Source organism: Lithobates pipiens, unplaced genomic scaffold (assembly GCF_037356315.1).
Source record: "Lithobates pipiens isolate NorthernLeopardFrog02 unplaced genomic scaffold, aLitPip1_a1.2 Scaffold_1, whole genome shotgun sequence".
Classification (NCBI taxonomy): domain Eukaryota; kingdom Metazoa; phylum Chordata; class Amphibia; order Anura; family Ranidae; genus Lithobates; species Lithobates pipiens.
In genome coordinates this window covers 171,982,554-172,007,372 of record NW_027507685.1, presented here as the reverse complement: position 1 = coordinate 172,007,372, position 24,819 = coordinate 171,982,554, and the positions used below count along the sequence as shown (strand labels likewise).

General features: G+C 41.0%; 1 protein-coding gene across 5 annotated transcripts in view; it reads left to right on the top strand.

Annotated features, from left to right (window-relative positions):
- The window catches only part of FAM120C (family with sequence similarity 120 member C), a 102,938-nt gene extending 78,481 nt beyond the window's left edge, over window positions 1-24,457 (top strand). For 4 of the 5 annotated variants that reach the window (XM_077478888.1, XM_077478891.1, XM_077478892.1 and 1 more), the window contains exons 13-16: window positions 8,663-8,864; window positions 8,953-9,091; window positions 14,064-14,124; window positions 17,110-24,457. In XM_077478888.1, coding sequence (XP_077335014.1) covers window positions 8,663-8,864; window positions 8,953-9,091; window positions 14,064-14,124; window positions 17,110-17,334 — 627 coding nt within the window. In that variant the 3' untranslated portion in view covers window positions 17,335-24,457. The remainder of the gene's footprint in view (window positions 1-8,662; window positions 8,865-8,952; window positions 9,092-14,063; window positions 14,125-17,109) is intronic. The other variant, XM_077478889.1, reaches the window with a different exon arrangement.
- Window positions 24,458-24,819: the final 362 nt, after the last annotated feature.

Sequence of the window (24,819 nt, the reverse complement as noted above, 5' to 3'; positions counted from 1 at the left end):
ATCTGAGAATCGATCAATCCTGATGTATTGAAGGCCAATCTCATTTCTTGAGGCCTGAAAATGTCAGGACAGTACAGATATCACCAATATTACCTCTTTTTGGAAAGTAGACAGTCCAGGGTATTTATTAGGAGGCATAACAAGTTTTTTGAAGTTGTAATTTTTTCTACTGCATGAATCGCTGTATGTAATAGATACAGCGGGAGCCCATGGCTCTGGAGCTCATGTGCGTGGCCTGCGGCTGCGATGTTCCCCTGCCACCTGCGATTGCTCCACAGAGAGGCAGAACGGCCAATGTAAAACAAATCAGGTTCCTGTTCTGTCGGGAGTACAGTGTTATAGTCTGTTCCCAGTGATCAGGAACAGCAATCTCTCTGTACTCCCAGTCAGTCCCTCCCTGCACAGTTAGAAACACCTCCCTAGGACACACTTATCTGCTTGATTGCCCCCTTGTGTTAACTCCTTTTTATAGTACTGATCGCTGTATAAATGTCAGTGGTCCCAAAAAATTGTCCAATCTGTCCGCCACAGTCCTGCTAAAAATCGATGATCACTGCCATTACTAGTAAAAAATAATAATAATAATGCCATAAATCCCATAGTTTGTAGATGCAATAACTTTTGCGCAAACCAATCAATATACGCTTATTGCATTTATTTTTTTTATTTTATTTTTTTAACCAAACATATGTAGAAGCATACATATTGGCCTAAACTGTGGAAGAATTTTTTTTTGGGGGGATGTTTATTATAGCGGAAAGTAAAAAAATATTTTTTTTTTTTTTAATTTGCACTCTTTTATTTTTGTTTATAGCGCACAAAATAAAAACCGCAGAGGTGATCTAATTCCACCGAAATAAATCTCTATTTGTGGGGAAAAAAAGAACATAAATTTAGTTTTTGTACAACGTCGAGCGACCGTGCAATAGTTAAAGCGACGCAGGGCCGTATTGCAAAAAATGGCCTGGTCATTAAGGGGATAAATCCTTCCGGGGCTGAAGTGGTTAAAGTGGATGTAAACCCAATTCATGAAATTTGAGCTGGACACATATATCTGTAGTGTTTTCTTACCTTCCTCCAAAGCACTATCTCCCTGTGTTTCTTCTCATAGCTCTCCAACATGGAGATAAAAGCAGACAGAAGTTTGTGTGGTTGCTATAAATTAGATTAGCATAGTGCTGCACTATTCACATCAGAGCTTTGCACATTCCTTCCTTTGCCAATGTGGCCTTCCCTCCAATCAGCTGTCTTGGCTGTATCCCAGTAATTCACTCCTAGGGCTGAACAGGAAGATAAAAATCTGTAACACGTTGTGCACGTCCTAAAGAATATATAAATATGAAGACAGCAGACATAGATGTAAAACTTATGTAGGGTGATTTGTTCAATCTCTGTGTATTATCTGAGGCTGTTCACATCACTGGATATATGTGAGGGTTTACATCCACTTTAACCGCTTCCCGATCACCTCATGCAGATATACTGCGGCAGAAGGGCACATGCAGGCACGTGCAGCAAGCTCCGTGAGTCAGGTCGTGGGTTTCGCGGAGAGGAAAAACGCTCTGCCTGACAGTGTTACTGATCTCTGCTCCCTGTGATCAGGAGTCATGTAGCCACGCAACCCCCCCCCACAGTTAGAATCACTCCCCAGGACATACTTAACCCCTACATTGCCCCCTAGAGGTTAACCCCTTCACTGTCAGTGTCATTTACACAGGAATTGGTGCATTTGTATAGCACTAATCGCTGTATAAATGCCAATGGTCCCAGAAATGTGTCAAAAATGTCCGATGTGTCCGCCATAATGTCGCACTCATGATAAAAATCGCTGATCACCACCGTTACAGGTAAAAATAAAATTATTGGTGAAAATGCCATAAAACTATCACTTGTTTTGTAAATGCTATAATGTTTGCGCAAACCAATAAACACTTATTTCGATTTTTTTTTTTTACCAAAAATATGTAGAAGAATACGTATCTGCCTAAACTGAGGGAAAACATTTTTTATATATATTTTTGTGGGATATTATAGCAAAATGTAAAAAATTATGAATTTTTTTCAAAATTGTCACTTTTTTTTGTTTAGAGCGCAAAAAATAAAACTGCAGGGGTGATCAAATACCACCAAAAGAAAGATCTATTTGTGGGAAAAAAAGGATGTCAATTTTGTTTGGGAGCCACGTTGCACGACCGCGCAATTGTCAGTTAAAGTGACGCAGTGCCGAATCACAAAACGTGCTCTGGTGTTTGGCCAGCAAGATGGTTCGGGAGCTCAAGTGGTTAATGCATGCCAATAATCTGTTTGCTTTGTTAGCAGCAGCTTGGCATTGCATGCCATTGCTGAGCCTATCATCTACTAGGACCCCCAGGTCCTTTTCCATACCAAATTCCCCCAGAGCTTCTCCCCCCCCCCCCCCCCCCCCCCCCAGCGTATAGATTGCATTCATATTTTTGCCACCCAAATGCATTATTTTACATTTTTCTATATTGAACCATTGAACATAAGTTGGGTAATACTTCTATAAGATGGATGTATCAGCCAACTTCATGCTAAAAGCCATTTTTACTGCCAATGCAGACTGTCCATAATGTTGTGTGTTCGTGTCACTGCCTGACAGATTGCTGTTCTGTTGTAATAAAGTATTTTTAGGCTGTGTGATAACATGACTTAAGCAGTATACTTTAAAAGTACAACTGCCTTTGTAAAAGTCTGTAGGTCAGTGTGAGGTAAGTGTAATTATGTTTTCACTACAGTTACCACCTTTGCCCGATTCAGACATCCTCATTTGTAATGCCACAAATGTCATCCCCCAGAACTCTGTTCTGCAGGCATCAAAATATCATCTGTTTGGGGCTGACAACTATTTTGGTAGTGGTATGCTGGGAGACCATCTCTAAACATGCAAGAAAACAGAGGTAAACATAGTTATACCTCACCCCAACTTATAGCTCTTTAACACTGAGTTTTTTTTAACATGGATTATATTCACGTTCTAAGATTGTATTATATGGTTTTGCCATTTAATTAGAAAGTGAACTTCCAGACACCCATGGTAACACAGAGAGAACCTGTCTGTGTTGTTAAAAAAGAGAGGTTTCAAAGCAAGTTCTGCTTTTTTTTTTTTTTCTTCTTTCGTAAAGTTTTATATACATACATAGACAAAAATGTAATGTTAACACAATAAACAAGAGATGAAAGGGGCGATCATCCCTGACAGATGAATAGACTGTCAGCAAGGTTCCATAAGCATTTCAGTATATAAGTTTTGCTCATAAGTTTACATACCCTGGCAGCATTTATGATTTCTTGGCAATTTTTCTGAGGATATGAATAACACAAAAACTTTTCTGAAGCCATTTATTATCAATGAACTGTGCTTACTCTTTTTTAAAACATAATGACAACAGAAACTACCCAAATGATCCTTATCAAAAGTTAAGTTTACATACCCTGATGATTTTGGCCTGATAACATGCATACAAGTTGACACAAATGGGTTTGAATGTGTTTATAAAAGGTCAATGAGTTTCTGGACTCCTGACAGACCCTTGCATCTTTCATCCAGTGCTGCACTGACATTTCTGGATTCTGAGTCATGGGGAAAGCAAAATAATTTTCAAAGGATCTGCAGGAAAAGGTAGTTGAACTGTATAAAACAGGAAAGGGATATAAAAAGATATCCAAGGAATTGAGAATGCCAATCAGCACTGTTCAAACTCTAATTGAGAAGTGGAAAATGAGGGGTTCTGTTAAAAAAAAAAACCACGGTAAGGTAGACCAACTAAGATTTCAGCCACAACTGCCAGGAAATTTGTTTGGGATGCAAAGAAAAACCCACAAATAACTTCAGATGAAATACAGGACTCTCTGAAAACATGTGGTGTGGCTGTTTCAAGATGCACAATAAGGAGGCACTTGAAGAAAGATGGGCTGCATGGTCGAGTCGCCAGAAGGAAGCCATTACTACGCAAATGCCACAAAGTATCCCGCTTACAATACGCCAAACAGCACAGAGAGGAGCCTCAAACCTTCTGGCACAAAGTCATTTGGAGTGATGAGACCAAAATGTTGCTTTTTGGCCACAACCATCAACACTACATTTGGAGAGAAGTCAACAAGGCCTATGATGAAAGGTACACCATTCCTACTGTGAAACACGGAGGTGGATCGCTGATGTTTTGGGGATGTGAGAGCTACAAAGGCACAAGAAATTTGGTCACAATTGATGACAAGACAAATGCAGTATGTTATCAATAAATACTGGAGCAACATTTGCATTCATCAGCCAGGAAGCTGCGCATGGGACGTACTTGGACATTCCAATATGACAATGATCCAAAACACAAGGCCAAGTTGACCTGTCATTGCCTACAGCAGAATAAAGTGAAGGTTCTGGAGTGGCCATCTCAGTCTCCTGACCTCAATATCATTGAGCCACTCCGGGGAGATCTCAAACGTGCAGTTCATGCAACACAGCCCAAGAATTTACAGGAACTGGAGGCTTTTTGCCAAGAGGAATGGGCAGCTTTATCATCTGAGAAGATAAAGAGCTTCATCCACAAATACCACAAAAGACTTCAAGCTGTCATTGATGTTAAAGGGGGCAATACACGGTATTAAGAACTGAGGTGTGTAAACTTTTGGGTAGTTTCTGTTCTCATTATGATGTAAAAGAGTAAGCACAGTTAATTGATAATAAATGGCTTCAGCCAAACAAAACCATGAGTGAAAGAAAAAATTTTTGTATTATCATTCATATTCTCTGAAAAATGGCCAAGAAATCATAAATTCTGCCAGGGTGTGTAAACTTATGAGCACAACTGTATATAGAAGGTAAACTCAAATGACAACCCAGAATGAATAATCATGTTCTGTTTAAATCCAAAATAGAAATGTACTTTAACCACTTCCCGACCAGCGCACGACGATGTACGTCGACAGCATGGCACGGGCAGGCATATTGGCGTACATGTACGTCCAATATTCGTTGCCGCCGTGCCATCGGGAGCGCGCCGCCGGCGGCGCGCTCCCGCGCTGGTCGGGACCCCCGTGAGTCCGGTCGCGGGACCCGCGGACTCGATCGCCGCGGGCATCCCCGCGATCATCTCACGGAGCGGCGGAATGGAGGAAATGCTGTATAAACAACATTTTCTCATTCTGCCTAGCAACTAGTGACGCTGATCTCTGCTCCATGTGATTGGAGCAGAGATCAGTGTACACTAAATGAAAGCCCAACCCCCCCACAGTTAGTAACACACCCCTAGGAACACTTAACCCCTACACTGCCACCCACTGGTTAACCCTTTCACTGCCAGTGTCATTTACACAGGAATCACTGCATTTATATAGCAGTGATTACTGTATAAATGACAATGGTCCCAAAAATGTCCGATGGGTCCCCGACAATGTCGCAGTCACAATAAAAATCGCAGATCGCCGCCATTACTAGTAAAAAAAAAAATAATAAAAAATTATTAATAAAAATGCTATAAAACTATCCCTATTTTGTAAACGCTATAACTTTTGCGCAAACCAATCAATAATCGCTTATTGCGATTTTTTTTACCAAAAATATGTAGAAGAATACGTATCGGCCTAAATTGAGGGAAAAAAATGTTTTTTTATATATTTTTGGGGGATATTTATTATAACAAAAAGTAAAAAATAATGCGTTTTTTTCAAAATTGTCGCTCTATTTTTGTTTATAGCGCAAAAAATAAAAACCGCAGGGGTGATCAAATACCACCAAAAGAAAGCTCTATTTGTGGGAAAAAAAGGACGTCAATTTTGTTTGGGAGCCACGTCGCACGACCGCGCAATTGTCAGTTAAAGCGACGCAGTGCCGAATCGCAAAAAGTGGTCTGGTCTTTGACCAGCAAATTGGTCCGGTCTGAAAGTGGTTAAAGTGATTGAAAAGTCTAGTTTTAAATATGTTATATTTGCCTGCTCTGTTGTAGTGGATTTGCACAGGGCAGCCCAGATCCTCCTCTTCTCGGGTCCCTCTTTCACGCTCCTGGCCCTTCCCTCCTGTTCAGTGCCCCCGCAGTAAGCAGCTTGCTATGGGGGCACCCGAGCCGAGTCACAGCTCTCTGTGTCCATTCAGACACAGTGCTCCAGCCCTGCCCCCTTTCTATTCTCATTGGCTGATTGACTTTGACAACATTGGGAGCCAATGATGCTGCACTGCTGTCTCAGCCAATGAGGAGGGGAGTACCAGACAGCCGAGACATTCCTACAACATTGCTGAAACTAGAGGGACCTCAGGTAAATATGAGGGGGGCTGCTGCACACAGAAGGCTTTTTATCTTAATGCATAGAATGCATTAAGATAAAAAAAAAATTCTGACTTTAAAGTTGTCTTTGCCAGGTTGGGTTGCACCGATATCGGTGCTGAACCATTTTGCACAAGTTTCGGTACTCGCGCAAATGTTCCGGTACTGGAAACGGATACCTTCTGGCTCGGTTCTTTCAGCCGTCAGTCGGGATTCCCTAACCCCCCTGCTAACTGCTAAAATGTAAAGAAAAGAATGCCGGCAATTAATGTTTGTTAAGGAATGGGGTGTCTGGAATGGGGTGAATGATGTGTCTTTAACAACTGAAGACATTTCAACTGTTAGCAGAATTCCCCTTCCCGCCAGCACATGGCACTCCACACAATTACATTATTACATTATAGGCCGGCCTCTTCTATATCAATACACTGGGGCTGGTTGGGAGCAATGCTGTGGATTAATCCACCTAAACCCGAAAAGTGATTAAATGGTCCTCTTTCTGTCCCCCGACACCCACTGAACACAGAGGACCCAGAGAAGTTTTTTTTTATTATTATTTTTTTTTTTTTAATAACTGCACAGTGGAGGATTAGCTCATTGGTGCACATTATTTTGGAGTCCCCGCCTGCTCTACATCTGCCCATCCACTAATTTCGCCCTTGCCCCAGTTGCCCAGCTCGGTGCCCAGGAGGAAGGGATAGGATTCCAATGTATCAGCAGTACTCAGCTGATCCCAGACTTCCAGCTCCAGAGGATCCACCTGCAGGAGAAGCTGCATCCCAACCATCCTACCCTCAACCCCTATCCCATCAACTACCCTGCCCCCCACTTACCCCTCTTACTCCCAGCCTCACCTCCCCTCCCAAACCACCCCTCTACCCACTCTTCCTAGGCAATAGGTATCGGTAATTGGTATCAGCGAGTTGTGTTAAAAAAAAGTATTGGTAAATACCGATACATTGAAACAGCCTTTGAGGAGTCGTTGTCCTAGTCTGGCAGACCAGAGCACTCGCTATCTCAGATATATCAGATTCTAGTTCAGAACTCTTATCCAGATCCACCACCATTCCTTTCAAAACGGGAAAGGAAAATTAATGTATCCCTTGATGATATGGAATGGGGCAAAACACTGGCACTTTCATTTAAATTGTCTATCTCATCTCATGTCCAAGAATAAAATTGCCGAATTGTGTCTAGGTGGTATCGCCGCCCTACTATTCTACATAAATTTGATCCTAACGTACCAGACATGTGCTGGAGATACTTACAGGCCCCTCTCACCATGACACATATTTGGGGCACGTGCCCATGTATTGCCTCCTTTGGGGATAAAATTTTTTATCCCTATGATAAACTTGTGGGGGGACAAATTTCCAAATGAACCCCACATAACTGTACTGTCTGTGTTACCGGGCTCCTATAAGCAAATTAAGAGCTTAATTTTGTCATTTTTGGACAGCTGCCTCTCTGTTATTGCTAGATCTTGGTGCCAACCAGCGGTCCCCTATTTAGCAGATTGGGCTAGTGAAGTGGACAGGCTCAAACTCATAGAATTGGTAGCATGGGATGCTGTTCAGAATGAATCTCACACCATTATGTGGACTGTTTGGCTTGACCGCGCAGTTGTCAGTTAAAGTGACACAGTGCTGTATCGCAAAAAATGGCCCTCGTGGTTTTTCACCTCAATGCATTCTATGATTCTCTCATAGCCAACCAGAGCCCCCCTTTTACTTACCTGAGCCCGATCGTTCTTGCGCCAGGGGTGAGCACATCCGCTCCAGCCGGTGTCTCGGGTCCTGATTGGATAGATTGATAGCAGTGCAGCCAGTGGCTCCCGCTGCTGTCGATCAAATCCAGTGATGCGGGGGGTGGAGCCGAGTCCTGCTGTCTGTGTCAACAGACGCAAGCAGCAGGACACGGGAGCGTGTCCACACTGGCGCCCTGAGGTAGAGTGCTTCTCTGACGGGGAACTTGAGAAGGGGAGGAGCCAGGAGCGCCACTGAGGGACCCTGGAAGAGGCAGATCGGGGGCCAATCTGTGCAAAACTAACTGCACAAAGGATGTGTTTGTTTTTTGTTTTTTTTTTTAAACTGAACCTTTTAGTTATCCTTTAAGGGGGTAAATCCTTCCGGGACTGAAGTGGTTAAATCTTGATAAAACAGAACCTGAAAAAAAAGTATCAATACTCTTACTCAGTTTTAAAAAATATGGTGCATCCCTATCTAGCACATGAACCCATGAATGTAAATAAAGAAAATGTACACCTAAGGGTAGGACTTGTACCCAGAGGTCTTCTGTGCCCCTCAAAAGCTTGGAGAGAAGTATGTTGCATAAACCCCTGATTGGTCTTTGCATTCGTTTATTTTCATGTATTTCTTTTACTCCAGGCAGAACAGGCAGCCAAAGTGGAGAAGATGAGACAAAGCATCTTAGAGGGGATCAATTTTAATCGCCAGCCTCCTCCACCACTTCTGCCTCCACCACCTTTCATGCCCCCCATGATGCCACCCTTTTACCCTGTTCCACTGTACCCCAGAGCCATGGGCTCCATGCCCCCACCTCCTCCTGGAAGAAACAGAGGTTTTTCAGGTGTGTATTTGTACATTTTGGATGTATGTCTGTATAGTATGATTACGTACATTGTAAGCACCTGGTTAACTGTTTGCATTTCACTCAGGAGTTCATCCTATTCCACCACAAGGGGGCAAGCTGGAGATTGCTGGTATGGTGGTTGGTCAGTGGGCAGGCAGTAAACCTTCCCGTGGCCGGGGCGCTTTTGGGATGCAGGTGGTCTCGGTTGGGGGTCCAGGAAAAGGGTAAGCATGTAGATTCTATATATAATTTTTTTTTTATGCATTGATGCTACTACAATAATGTGAGCATTTGAAAACAAATTTTCCCACTCTATATGATATATGAGCTGCTAGTGTTTCTTTTCTGCTCTATAAACATTTTTCTTTGACTGTGCCAGTTGTTTTATGGAGCCGGCCGTATTTATTTATTCTTGGATTACATAGAGAAATTCACTTGTGATTCTTCAGACAGGAGGGAGAGAGACTGCTGATAGCATACAATCCATAAGCTGTACCTGAAGAGGGGTACGTTTGTATCACTTCAGTGTTACATGGTGTTTATTTGCAGTGTATAATGGGGGGGGGGGGACTCTTTTAATCAGAAACAAAAGGCAGGTATTAATTTTATACCTAATTTAGTTTACCATTATGGGCAATTTAGGTTACTGTTTTTTTGTTTTTCTTCCAGGGTTCTGCATTGATGTACCCATAATAATAGAAGCAGAATAAAAGCTGTTCCTTATTTAGTATATCAGATCACTAGTTTCTAGTTATATTGCAGTTCCCCTGCCTTCCAAGCCCTCCTGATCACAGTACGGTATAAGCAAACATAACTCCTATGTACCCTTATTGCTAGTTTCTCCAGGATGGACAGTGTGAACAGGCCAGCCTTTGGCGTACTCTGTATGACTTACCTTAACCTGCTGCCTGTATATGGGAACTTAGGCATGTATTTGGTACTGCCATAGAAGTTTATGGGTATACCTTGCACATGTGTGACTCCCTATGGCAGTGATGGCGAACCTTGGCAACCCAGATGTTTTGGAACTACATTTCCCATGATGCTCCACTACAATGCAGAGTGCCAGAGCATCATGGGAAATGTAGTTCCAAAACATCTGGGGTGCCAAGGTTCACCATCCTTGCCCTATGGCATCCTAATCTGTGTACACAATAGTGCCACAGGAACGCACTCCACACACGTCAGGTTTGTTTTTGTTTTTTCGAGAATATTTTTTGTCAATCTGTACAAGGCCCCTTTCACACGTGTGTGACTTGGGACTGCAAAGTCACATGATTTCCAATGCGTACCATTCATAGCTGTGCGACTTCAAGACATAGCAACTTCAAAGTAATCCCCGCACCACTTTGGTCTGACTTTCATGCGACTTGAGGTCCAAAGGCCTCAAGCTTACACAGACATTGCTTCAAGTTGCGGCAAAGTCGCACAACTTTAAGGATGTGAAAGGGGCCTTAACCCCTTCCAGCTGCCACCTCCTGGCACTTTAACTGGATCAAAATGTCAGGAAGTGGGCATTTCAAACATGTGACCATTGTGATTGGCTGTCACAGGGGTCACATGACTGTAAGTATGCATTAGGAGATTTCTGTAGCACTTCAGTTACTGTTTATAGATAGACACATATATATGCGGTCGCTTGGCATTAAAGCCCATCCGCCTAGAGGCCACATATCTGTGTGTGGCTGGCAGGAAGAGGATATGTGGGTTATGAGTGTGGTGTGTATTACATTTTGACATAAAGTGATTGTAAGGGTTCTTTTTATTTTATTTTAAAATAACAAACATGTCATACTTACCTCCACTGAGCACTTTTGCACAGAGTGGCTCCGAATCTGGTCTTCAGGGGTCCCCCAGCGGCTCTCGCGGCTCCTCCCCACATCTGATAACTCCCTCGGAGGGGTTATAGTAAGTAAAACCGGGGGGGGGGGGGGCTAGGGGGCTGGTGACTGCCAGGTGTAGGTGCATTAAGGTGAAAAAACAAACCTTTACAACCACTTTAAACATGAGAGCTTTCTATTGGCAGCATCATAATTCTGTCACCTTCTGGTGCCTGCTTACACCCTTTTACTTGGCGTGTCAGTACCCCAAAAATGTAGTTTGTTCTGTTTCAGGAACATCTACCACAACTCTCATGACTGCTTTTCACCTGCTCCTTTCTATACTTCTTATATCTGTATGGGCTAGTAAGGGAGCCCCTAAACCTTTTGGTAGATATGAGCTCCATCTTTAACATCTTTACCATGGTGATCTGACAAAAATTCACACATCACATGGATTATGTAAACTAGAACAGCGTGTTTGGAGGGAGGGGCGGGGTATATGAAAAGTGTACATACACTTTAAAGCACTGCAGTATAACTAGAAACGAGTGATCCAATAATAAGGATTCATTTTTAATCTGCCCCCATTACTTATGGATACATCAAAGCAGACAAAATAAAATAAAAAAACATAAAATACTGCAATCTAAATTGTATAATAAAAATGGTTACACCTATGGACAATCGGCATGTCTGCCTTGACACGCTGCACATCATAGCACATCCCACCATCACATCATAGACATAAGATTAAAGCATATATCAAGAAAAAACAAAAACATTTTTATGACATCTCAACAGTATTTGCACTATACCCATTGTTTTATTATTTTAAACCTGCTGTACAAAAAACTAACTGTTGATGTGCAAAAAATATTTCCGTCTGGCAGAAAAGGCGCTCGTTGCTTGTAAATGCGTGTAAACACATTTAGCTGCCTCAAGCAATTGAGAGTTAATTTAATTGGCCAGAATAATAGTCTATTCTAGTCATTATAATTAATTAACATTTAAGCGCCAAATGCCTTTAGGCTCATTTACACAGGCCAAGGATTTTTCTACCAAAACACTGCCGCTTCTGGACGCGCTGGAAGTGTTGTTTTAAAAAAAAAAAAAAAATTCTTGCCTCTAAATGCCAATGTGTACATTGACAAAGGCTAACATTTAGGGGCGAACAACAAGACAAAAACACAATGACGCACAAGAGGGTACAGAAACACGCTGATAAAACAACTAAAAGTCTATAAAGTTCAAGAAGTATACGTAATATACCCTTGAGAGCGAAGCAGTTTCTGGAAGAAGAATGGGAGAAAAACAAGGTGCGCCAAAAACTAAGTGCAGCATAAGATGCAACGAATGGTATATATAATTAAAATCAGCCAAATGGCTACTCACACTTTTATAAAGATCAATGGTCATATAACCGTATAATACTGGGGTCACTCAGGGGGTCCAAGGTGGATGGTGGTGTGTAGATGTTAACACAAGAGGAGAGGAACAACCAGCCGGGCATCCATCTCATTGTCTCGGAACCAGCATGGAACACACTTAGAGTCGCATCAGATCTAGATGGCTATTGATCCTGCTTCTGGAATGGCTATTGATCCCAGTAGCAATTTAGTTCTGACAAAGAAGAAGCGATGCAACTCAAAGTGTGTTCCATGCTGGTTCAGAGACAACGAGATGGATGTCCGGTTAGGACTATTGATCTTTATAAAAGTGTTAGTTGCTATTTGGCTGATTTTAATTAAATATACCATTCGTTGCATCTTCTGCTGCACTTAGTTTTTGGCGCACCTTGCTTTTCTCCCACTAACACAGAAGGTGTTTAAAGGTAGAAAAGAAACACCAGACAGCCACGTTAAAAATGTCTAGTATGCATGAAGCCTTAGAACTAAGAAAATGGAGTGATGTTACAGAGCAGGTTCAGTTGATAACAACTATGTATACTTGTACTATGATCTGTATAACTGAAAACCTCCACTGACAAAGTCTAAATTTTTTTTTTTTTTAAAGGAATAATAGCCATTTGTATCATTGGTTATGTATTGTTTACATTTTAAATCAATTGAAAACACATTTGGCAATTTTCAGGATTTTATTCTTAAAGGATTAATTCACCTTTACCAAACCTGCCTATGCAGAAATTGGGTGTCTGTAGATAAAGACAAACTCTGTAGCTCTGATTCAATTTGAGCAATGCCTTTTTATGTGTAGGCCATTTACTTATCTTCTGAAGCCTGGAATACTCCTGGGACATTGCTAAGTGAGGCCTACTGCTCACCTCCACCATCACAAGAGTGAGCTCCTTTCTCTGATTCAGACCCCCTCACATACTCTTTTGCTCCCCAGATGCAGTAGCTCTGAGCTCAGAGTTTGAGTGCTCGCCCCTGTTGTGGTGAGGGTGAGCAGTGATGACCAGGCTTCAGGAGTATTCCAGTTAGTCTTCATGTGGATTTCCTCTCACTTCATATTTGGCTATGGGGCAGGAAGTGAAGGTAAATCTCCCCAATGGGACACAGATGGCAAAAAAAAAACAACAATTGTTAAAGTGGTTGTAAACCCTCCCCTACAACTTTGTCCCATGTGAATCAGCATAAAAACCCCTAATGAACACTGCTTGTAGATATCTCCTTACTTGCTTAGTATTGTTGTAATCCTTTTTGTTCTTTAGAATGATGTCACTGAGCATGCCCAGATCTCCCATGATTTACGGCACACTCTCTATGTCTTATCTATCTGTTATCAAGACTTCCTACAGCACACAGCTCTGAACTCTCAGCAGGCTGCTAATCACTCAGAGCTTCCTTCTACACACCATGTGACCTCACATACAGTGTAAACCAGGGAATGGGACAGCAGTACTGCAGTCTTATCAGCTGAAGCTGATAGGACTTATACAGGCAAACACTAGGTAATCAGCCCAAGTAAATACTATGAAATAAACAAGTCAGCTATGAACAGGGAAGCAGAGTTGCCATAGAAACGTTGGATTGAGAAGGAGGCTTGGTTAACAGTACAGGAAGTGCTCAATGTAAGGGCAGAGAAAAACTCCAGTGTGGACTCAGAAAACAATACTTAAGGTGGCGCTGCCTTACCCCTGGAAACAAGTTTTTTAAAGTTTCTTTAAACCGTAAGTAATATGCGATTTGGGCTGGATTACAGTGGCTAAGTTTGATAATTACTTATTATAATGGACTAAATGAAAAGAAGCATCAGAGTGGGAGAGTTTACTTTCTCTTTAAAACTGTCCCATACTCCATCCAAAATGAAAAAATATAGCAATAGTTATACTTTAACAAATACAGCCAAGAATTTTGTGGTAAATGGTTATTGGCAATCATAATCAGATCTGTTTCCCCTCTCCTTCTCCTAGGCGTGGAAGAGATCCTGCTGCTAACAAAATGGCAAAACCAAACAAAAAAGTGAGCAAGCAGGTTTGTAGTAACATACCATAGCTGCGTGCAATGGTGATAGATGTGGTTTGTATATTGGGGCAGTTCCAAAGTGACTTGCAGCTGGCACCCAACTTTTAAAGATAGCTGTACACGGATAGCATTGCAGCCGATTCCAGTTGAATAAGCTGGAAATTTGAGCCGTGGGGGGGCCCTCTCCGCACCACACGTTGATTTAACTATTAATTGGGCCAGGTGGAAAATTGTCGGCTGAACAGGGGCTGAATCCTGCTAGATGCATTCACTGTTCAGGTATTCAGGCAGTTGTCTGTGCACAATAGCCGTCAGTGCAGTTTCCTCCATTCACGCTGTTTAGTGTGGATTGTGGAATGCAGTGGAACCTTGGTTTACGAGTAATGCGGTTAACCAGCATTTTGAAAGACAGGCAACTTTTTAAAAACAATTCAGACTCGGTTTGCGAGTGTTGTCTCGCAGAACAAGAAGAATTCAAGTTAATGGTGTGTGCAGTACTGCATTTGGCCAGAGGTGGGTGGGGGGCGCCGGTGACAATCGGAACAGTTCGGAAATACTTGGAAACACTCAGAAATACTCTGTGTGTTTTCTGAGTTCAGCTGAGCTGTCCCCGAGTATTTCTGCCCCACCACCACATGCGGTATTGCATGTAATAGAAGTCAATGCGCAACAAATTATCTTTGTTTCCATTGACTTCTATGGGGGAAACTCGCTTTGATATTTGAGTACCAGATAAACTCTCATTTAGTTCATTGGGTGCTGTTCTTGTTTGATTCATTACAAATCTATAGGTCAGTAACAACTTACATGTCTAGATCCCAAATGTGGAATTATTTGTATGGCCTATCTTGAATCAACAACTTGTAACCTTAAAGAGGAAATAAACCCTGATGAGTTTACTTCCTCTTTCATTCCCTGCAAAGGCAAAGCATAATGGACTACAGTGCATCGCATAGTAGTCCATTATGTGTCACTTACCTGACACAGGAGCCAGCGAAGTCACCGTTGTCCCCTGTAGTCCGGCGCATCCATCTTCTCGTGGGGTCTCGCAGCTCCACCGCTGTCATTTGGCGAAGCCGCGATGACGTCACTCCCGCGCATGCGCACGGAAGCCGAGACGCGCGGCAGCTCCGTCGCTGAAAATGCCGCGCTCAGTGCGCCTGCGCGCCGCTGTCTACGGCGCATGCAGCGTAGACAGCGGTGCCTGTATTCGGGCAAATATCTCCTAAACCGTATAGGTTTAGGAGATATTTCTTGGACCTACAGTTAAGCCTTAATCTAGGCTTACCTTTAGGTCAAAGTGTGTTGTAAGGGTTTACAACCACTTTAAAGAACAGCCTGGTGAAATTTTTTTTTAAAAGTCAGCAGCTACAAATACTGTAGCTGCTGACTTTAAATATTAGGGCACTTACCTGTCCAGGGAGCCCGCAATGTCAGCACCCCAGCCGATCTTTGGATCGACTCCTGGGTTCTGCCACCACCATTCCTGTGAGAAACTACAATTAGCCCCGGTTTACACTGAGCTGCGGGAATGAAGCCAATTTCACTCCCACATGTCAGTCCCGATTTGACATGTCAAAGCGCTCCTGTGTGAACCAAGGCTTACCAACAGAACAAACGCGGTGCTGTTGAGTGCTCTAAGTAGTTCAATGATGCTTCCTGTCATATGGGGTACAAGTCAGCAGGAGCCCTGCATTGCACCCACAATCTGCTGATCGAAGGTGCAATGCTTGTGGAGGGCTGCTAGTAAAAAAAAAAAGTTATTCTTTTTACCTGATGTGCATTTTATTTTTATTTTTTACAAAGGTGAACATATTTTTATTTTATTTCTTTCTAATTTCTTTTTTTATGGGAACTTATTCTTTAAATGAGTATGTAAATGTCTGGCTTCCTTATTTCTATTTTTGTCTCAGGTCAGCTGTTTAGGTATAATGAAAGCCAAACGGCAACATGACTGCCTGGAAAATCACTATTCCCAAAGTAGAGTTCATCAATGAAGGCCTCCATGATCCTCTTATGACACTGTCCCTTCAACTGTACCTGGTCTAGGTCTTGCTAGGCTTTATTCTTTGTTATGCATTTTACTGCCAGTTATTCTTAACTGTAAGAATGTATCTAAACTGTATATCAGCTGGAATTTATAAATGACCCTTTGGGTAAATAAAACCGTCCACAAAGACCCCTTTCACGCTGTGACGGTGTCAGCGTTAACGTGGCGCTATTTTTAACGCTGCTTTAGCGGCGCTATTCGGCCGATAGCGGGGGTTAAATCCACCTGCAAAATGCCGCAAGAGTGGCGTTTTTCCGGCGATATCACAGCACTGCCCCATTGATTTCAGTAGGGAGCAGCGGTGAGTTGACGCCCTGCCAGCACACCACTCCAGTGTGAAAGCCCTCGGGCTTTCACACTGGAGTGAATGGAACAGCTGTTTTAGGGTGGTTTGCAGGCGCTATTTTTAACGTTATAGCGCCTGCAAAATGCTCCAGTGTGAAAGGGGTCTTAGTTGTTACTTAGGCTCTCTGTCCCGTGATGTACTCCAAGAAAAGGATTTTTACAGGTAAGCTGTTATAAAAATCCTATTATTGGAGCTTCATATGACAAGTGGTTGACATATGGAGCAGGGGACAAAAAGGTAGGTGCGTTTCATGCCTACCTTTTTGTCCCCTGCTCCATCTGTCAACAACTTGTCATATGAGGCTTCAATAAAACGATTTTTGGAAGTGCAGCCGTCCTAAGTGACCAAGTAGTGCCATGGAGGGCAGCAGAATGAACCAGCAGGTGCTGTGGATGTTGGCATTCCAAGAAGTGTCAGCCTCAAAAAAAGACTTTGGGGAACAATTCTTCTTGATCAGAGTGGCAACAGAAAATACTTATTTTATTATGCTCTTCTTTTACAGGTAACAGATGTTTACTAATGTTTGCAGCAGGATTGCCTTAACATTAAAAAAATTAAATTCCTAGAACCCCCAACTGTTTCTTATTTTATTTTCCAGGGGTCAACAGAGAGCCGCAGCCCTTCTCAAGTCAATGGGACCAGTGGAAATCCTGTTACAGAAGAAGAATCCAGCTCACAAACTATAGCATGTGCCTTATCCAGAGATTGCAGTGACCCTTGCAGCAATGGCAATGCCTCTCACTTTACTGGGATAAGTAGTGAAGGCGTAGACAACTGCCGCGATGACAAACTGGGTCCAACTGCCCTCCAAAAGGAGGAGTGAGCAGTAACAGGGCAAACGCTGGAGGAGGAGAGTGCTTGAGGGAGGTACCGCTCAACCCCAAAAACAAAAACACCCCCAACAAAACAAGAAAACAAATTATATTTATATTTGAATTTACTTTTTCTATTGCCGTATTGAAATTAAACCTTTAGGTAAAGAGCTGTTATATGGCACCTGTTATTATCTGCCCCATGCTTAGATTTAGTACAATACCTTACTTGACACAAGCTTCTGCTTTGTGTCTCCTCCATTACAGATCAGCATAGTGCAGAGAAGTGGATTGCATTATGGCTTTATCTTTATCATAGAGCTTCTATCCCCTCCCATGGGGAAGAATAAGCTATATGATTGCGATAACTGATCTTTGTCATTGTTAAAATGAATGACATAATAGATGGTGAAGTTTGTATTTTCTAGGAAGCTGTAGAAGGATCCTGTCCTATGAAAGACTTTCATTGGCTCTCTCAGTATTACATATTACTGAGTGGATTTTTTTCAGCAGTATTGCTGTACCTCCCTCCCTCTCTCTCTCCGTCCTCCATCCTCCTATGAGGAAACCTCCTGCCAGACTACCGGAACCTGTAGATAATGTTGGGCTTTTTGTCTGAATTTTATTAATATTATTTTTTATATGTACATATATATATGTATAAATATATATATATAAATATGGCCTTTGTACAAAAAGGGGGATTTCAGGAAAGAAGCTGTTTTTTTTTTTTTGTTTTTTTTGGGCAGATTTTTCCTGCCTTAAAGTTAAGGTCAAGCCTGTGTCATGCTGGGTCATGTCATTTGATACAGTAAGCCACCTCCATCTGCGTCATAAAATCTTGAGCACCTTTAATCGTGTTGCTGCTGCTAAGATGCACCTTGTAATTGATTTCACCCACAGAGAAGGCCAAAGCAGTCACAATCAGTACAATTGTATTTGCCTTAGCTCTTCTTTAAAGTTCCTAAAAAAAAAAAAAAATATGAGCAGGACAGGGTTTTATTTTTTTACATCTGTCCGATGATCATTAACCATTGCCATGGAGCCTTCTAAGGAATCTTAGAGGATACCTAAGCCATTTCCAAAGCGATATTTTACATTCTGACATTGCGGTTTTTATATAATAGGCCCCCACAAAGCGCAGGGACCCATGGCAACCAAACAATATTTTTTTTTTTTTCAGAAATCTGATTGCACTAAGCCACTGAAATCGGGTTGCTATGGGTAACTGCATTTAGGAAAAAAAAGGCCTCTGTTGGAATTTTATAATGGAGGAGGTGGTAGTGTAAAAAAAAAATTAGCACGATCGCTTCTTTTTTACAGCAGTTACTGTTTGCAAATGAGATCACCCATTGCAGGAGTGGAGAGCGCGCCACACATTGCTTGACGCCAAAGAGGGTGACACCTGTCTCACTGAAGGTGTAATGTGAATGATTGTATGGGCGTAATGTTATCTGCCGGCAACCGGCTGCAGATGGGATACGTGCAGCGTACGCAATTTAGGACTTGTCTGACAAGGCTCACTGTGTATATTGTGAATATGCATATGTTTGTGCACAGACCTAATGTACAGAGAGAGGCAAAGAGAGATCTATTTATGTAATCTATAAATATATATTTAGGTAAAAGCCACATTTGCATCCTGAGCAGAACCAGTATTCCTTCGAGAACGCTGCCGCCTGCTGGGGGGAGGTTTGTGGTGAAATCGGAACTTGTACTCCGGACGTGTAACTCCAAAATGAACCAGGAGAGGGCGAACTTAGCTCTCGTGTCCAGAGCTCCCGCTGGAAACTTCACTTGATGCCCAACTCTCTGAAACTTTAACGGAAACGAAAAAACGTTGTTTTTTTTTTTACGGTATTTGTTTTTGGAAAAAAAAAATACCCCAACGCCCGTCAATGTTTTTCGCTGGTTGAAGGGCTTACGATGTTTTGCTCTGCACCTGTTGTTAGAGATTTTTAAAAAGAAATAACCCTTTTTTTCATGTATTCCAACTCTAGAAACCGTAGAAAAGAAACCCAGTTATGGAACATGATAAAGCAACCCCCCACCCCCTTTTTCCATATCACATTTGTTTTCATTTGGACATTCTAGCTTGAATGAATTTGTAGTAGATAAGGTATAAACTGTGTTTTTTCGCTTACTCCTGGCTGACTAGTTTCTCTACCAAAACTGCAGTTTACTTTCTTCCAAGCTCAGTTGTCTCTTAGAGCCGGTTCTCCCTTTTGCTAGTTTTCTTGCAGGAAAACTGGTGTGTGGGAACGCATTTCAAATAGAAATCCTTTTCATCCCTTGTGTGGCTAGCTGCTGCCTCATGCATTTAAAAAAATAGAGTTTGTAGCATTTATTGCGTTAATGCTTGTTAAGCAGGGCAATTAATGTTTATTGCAAATAATAAAAAAAAAATCTGAATGCTTCTCCCTTGCTTTGCATGTTGCATGAAGAAAAGAAAATGCACCTATATGTGCATTACACGAGCACACAGTAATCATGTCATGAATGCATGGCTGATACTTACTGCTTAAAGGTGGACGGGCCCTTAGGGATAGGTACAAGACTCTCTCCAACCAACTTTTCATGGTATAGTTGGTAAAAAAAAGTTGTATGCCAGATGGGGCAACCAGTTACTATATTGGAAATGTGCAGTTCTGTCCGTTTCTAGTGTTTTTTTTCCCCATTTCACATTGTGAGAATGAAGCTGGACTCCTATAAATAAAGAAACCCTTTAGTTGACGATAGCTGTACAAGGACCATATAACATTTGATCATACCTGTACAAGGAGGCTATAATGATTGATCATAACCATACAAGGAGACTATAATGATTTGATCATACCTGTACAAGGAGACTATAATGATTGATCATACCCGTACAAGGAGACTATAATGATTGATCATACCCGTACAAGGAGACTATAATGATTGATCATACCTGTACAAGAACCCTATAATGATTGATCACACCTGTACAAGAACCCCTATAACGTTAACAATTGTCAGTGTTTCTTACATAACTGTAAAGTGGAATGGGTGTTAGAATTGACCCAGCTTACTTTCTGCATGTATTTGGTATGGCACAAACTTTTCTTTTATTAAATCTGTAATCTATAGGGAAGAATTTCCAGTCCCATTGCTTTTCAGAAGTACTACTGAAGTATCTCCTATACCCCCCTATATAATGATGTGGTGTAGAACACTTTGAATTCAGGACCTATAGGTGTGAGTGTGTGTAAAAGCCCCCCAGTGCTGTACAGGTAATATTGTTATAATAAAAGGCTCTCTGTTTTTCCTAGTACATTGAATATAATTGGCAGATTCATTTGAAGGCTTCAGATGATGGCAGGAGTTAAGCCGGGTACCCACAGGCCAAATGTAAGGAGATGTTTGCCGGTTCAAAATAAACGTCCGACATTCAGCCACGTGTATGATGGTCTGTCCAACACAAGCCAGCATGCTAGAAAACCAACAGTCGTCTGAGATCAATGCTCTCGGCCAATAGCAGAGAGCTCTGATCAGAGTGTTCTGGTGGGGGGCGTCCCCTTGTCAGAACAGCTCAGTGAGGGAGATTGCTGTACCTAATGTTGGATGTTTCAGTGGTCCGAGCTGTCAGGTCTTTTTTTTTTTTGTGCAACTGACTGGGTTTCACGGAACAAAAAAATAGTATGCCAAAAACAAATTGCGTTATAGACGAAGGCAGCCATGGGCGTTTCTACCTCATATCTGCAGGACTTCCTATAGACGGTTCATCAGTGGGGCTGATCGAAAAGAAACAAACTGTTTCCTCCATCCACACAAGCGAGGTGGATGAAGGAATTCTCCCTGCTGTACCAGTGTATTCTGATCGGGACTCCAATGTTATAATACATCAAAGTTTTCAAACATGCCTGCCATTAGATTGACTTCTGTCCATGGATTTAAATTCAGCTGGTCCTTGCTGAATCGGACAAATTGTAATCCATTTATGACCAGTTTGAGGTGAAAGTGAGATAGTGGAACTTCTGGTAATGGCCTTGGGTGGGTCAGTGGAAGTGGGAAGTTCAGGGGGTTTAGATCTTTCTGGTGGAGTCCTACAAGCTGGTGATTCAACAAGTCATATTCAAAAAAATAAACAGTCACAATATATATATATATATATATGTCTTCTTGTCGAAAGCATTGCTATAAATCGCATATATCCATTAAGCCAATCCTAGCATTATTGCCTTTTGTAGAAAGCTACGCAGCCTTGCTGTATTCATCACATGCTATGCGTTATTAGTGTGCTATAAGTTCAGATCTAGATTGTCTGCCATAATGAAAACAAGTGATTTAGTAAACCTATAGATACCAGTTACTGATTTTAGACACAAAAAATATATATATTTTTTTGGTTTTTTCCTTTTGCCATGATATTTTCCCTCCAACCCTTCATGACTTTAATATTAAGCAACCAGTCTGTTCACAGAAGAGCGAAGCTGTTTTCCAGTGCAGAGCTGGTGAACATGTTACTGCAGTGTTATGGCTCTAAGAACAGCCCTTACATTGCATTTTGTTATTTTTTTCCAAGATATTTAAATAAAAAAAAACAAAAAAAGAAGGGAGGTATCTTTCCAAATGGTTTTTCAGACCTCAGAGATACAATTCCAGCAGTGTAATCGTCTTGTCGCCAAACTTCCTGTATAGGACAAACAAAAAAAAAAAGAGAATAACCGTGGCCGTGATGACAAACTGTTCTCTTTCCGACGCTGACATCGATTGATACGCTGCTGATGCTCGGAACTCTTCTTTTAGACATGCTCAATCGTGCCCTGGGAACATAAAAACCCAGGAATTGTGACGAAAATTCCCCTCTGTTTACGATGGCCACCATATGGACTTCAATTCTACTTGGAGAATTCCTTTTTTTTTTCTCAAACAGTGGCCTCAGAAGTTGTCCATAATTTTCATTTTTTTTTTTCTTTTTTTGCAATAGCCAAGAAGGCTAACAAAGGGCAACACAACTATAAAAGGGGGGAACTTGTTATTTCACAGGGGGAAACCAACAGCCAGTTCCCACCCGAGGTGTCAACTTGTGATATATTGAATCTTTTAATTTTGTAAGCCGTTACAACTTAATACATTTTTGTGTTTTTTTTTTTCTTTTTTTACTGCATTTCACAATAACCAATTTTAATCACACATGAACATCCACTTAATGATCCACCATTAATTGCCGTTATTGATTTAGACTTTTTGGGTTTTATTGCAAAATACACCTTCTATGTGTCATTTTAAAATTTTTTGTTATCTGAATTAGTGTTTTATAACACACTATTTAGCTGGTGAGCAACTCAAATGTTTTAGTCACCAGGGCTTGTTTAAATGTTTATCACTAACCATATTCTCTGATATTGAATTATTAGTGATTGCTAATCTCATTGATATCACGTGATAGTTATAAAGCTGCACTTTCCCTGGCTACCTTTCAGCCATTGAGCACACACTTTTTTTTTTTTCTTGGGTCATCCTATGTTGATCAAGATCACAGATAATGATAACAATGTAGATGTTTTCTTTATTAAATTAAACGTTTTTGTACTGAAAGGCCTAGTTTGATTTCAGAAAGGTAACTTGAATATATATTGCTGGTTTGAATATATTAAATGCAAGTTACAAAGATTTGTCAGTGCTCCAGTACTCTGTTAGGATCTGCCCTGATGTTTAAAAGGGAGGGGGGTGGGTGACTACTTTCTTTGATATAATACTCTTCTTTATTTCTGCATTAAGATTATGGTAGGTTCCCAAGAACGCCTGAAGAAGCCAAATTAGCTTTCTTCATTAACTTGAGGGCACTGCAAAGGGTAGTTCGTATGTTTGGGGGGGCATGTTGTTTGCTTTGTTCCTTCTTGATTTGACCGTTTAGCAGCTGATGCTACACATCAATGCAGCACCTGTCAAAGATGAGCACCCACCACCAGTATTCGGGGTATATACAAATACGTTGTCCATAGGCCTTTCAGTTTGAGCGAACTGTTCACATTTAACTCTGTTCCTTTGCCTTAGTTTTTAGTGCTTTTTGTAGTTTGATCATCTAAAAAAAAAAAAAATCTTAGATTATGTTGTGTGGGGAAGATTATGGGTAGTATTGCTGTCTGCTTTTATTTTGCATTTTTTTTTTCTTTTAACAACCAGATATCATATTTTTGATGTCTTAAAAAAAAAGGGCCAGCCTACCCATTTTCTCCTATTTTTTATTTTTTGTTTTATTTACTCTCTCATATTTTATTTCTTTAAAATTTTCAAGGATGCGACACATCCTAGGGGATAAATCTAACATATTTGCTGAATTAATGTCTTTTAAATGTTCTTCTTTTAGATGTTCTACGAAACTAACAGATCATTTTTCTTGTTAAGGTTTAAATGTAAGAAACCGTTTAAAAAAAAAAAGAAAAAAAAAGTAAGAATAAAAAAAAATCCTTGCACCTAATTCCTTTGGGTGTAACTTTAACCCATCTGTATCTGCTGAACATGTACTTTGTGATATACTGCTTCTTTTATTCCTGGTTTAGTGGTAACTAATTGCTGATCCTTTTTTTTTCTTTTTTTTTTTCCCTCAAGAAGAAACAGAGCCTTTGAAAGTGACTATTGCTGACTTTCAAAGTGTTACGTATATATTTTGTAAGCCCCGCTCCCTGTTGACCCCCAATTAATATAAACTTCTGCTTTTCTCTTTTTGAAGTTTCTTTATTGAATTATTTTTTTTTTTAGCTAGGTGAATCCTTCACTGCAATGAATCTTTGGTAGTAATTCATGATGTTTAACGGATTCTGTCTGTGTTAATTACAATGGAAAAAAATAAATAAAATAAACCATGGCTTCTGGATTATATTTTCTCCCCTGTTAATAAACGCCCCTTTATGCTAGTCACCTGTTTAGTGGATGGGTAATGTGTAACTATCTCCCACTTCCCAAAATCTTCCTGTCCTGTAATTCCCCCACCCCCAGCATCTCCATAGTTTATCAATGTAAGTTAGAGCGGCTAAACTCTGGGAATGTCTGTCGTTACTGAGATGGTGAACTTATGATGCAGAATGTTTAGGAATGCTTCATGGAGGAGCTTGGTTTTCCAGTTAGAAAGACTTACAATGCTTAATAAAGTCTATTCTTTTAGTAAAATCTATGGCTCTGGTCCTTCTTTTAGTGTCTTTACTTTGATATGTTTCTGTTGTAGGTCATATTACAGCTGTCTGTATCTCTTATATAAAAGACAAATGGAAGTGGCCCCAGCTTAGGCCTTAACCACTTGCTGACCCCAAGCCTTTTTCTGATTTTGTTGCTTACAAGTTAAAAATCAGTATTTTTTGCTAGACAATTATTAAGAACAACCCCTCACCCCAACATTATATATATATATATATAATTGTTTTTAGCAGAGACCCTAGAGAATAAAATGGCCGTAATTGAATTTTTCAAACGCAGTTTTTTGGGGGGGAAAAACACTTTAACCACTTCAGCCCCGGAAGATTTGGTTGCTGAAT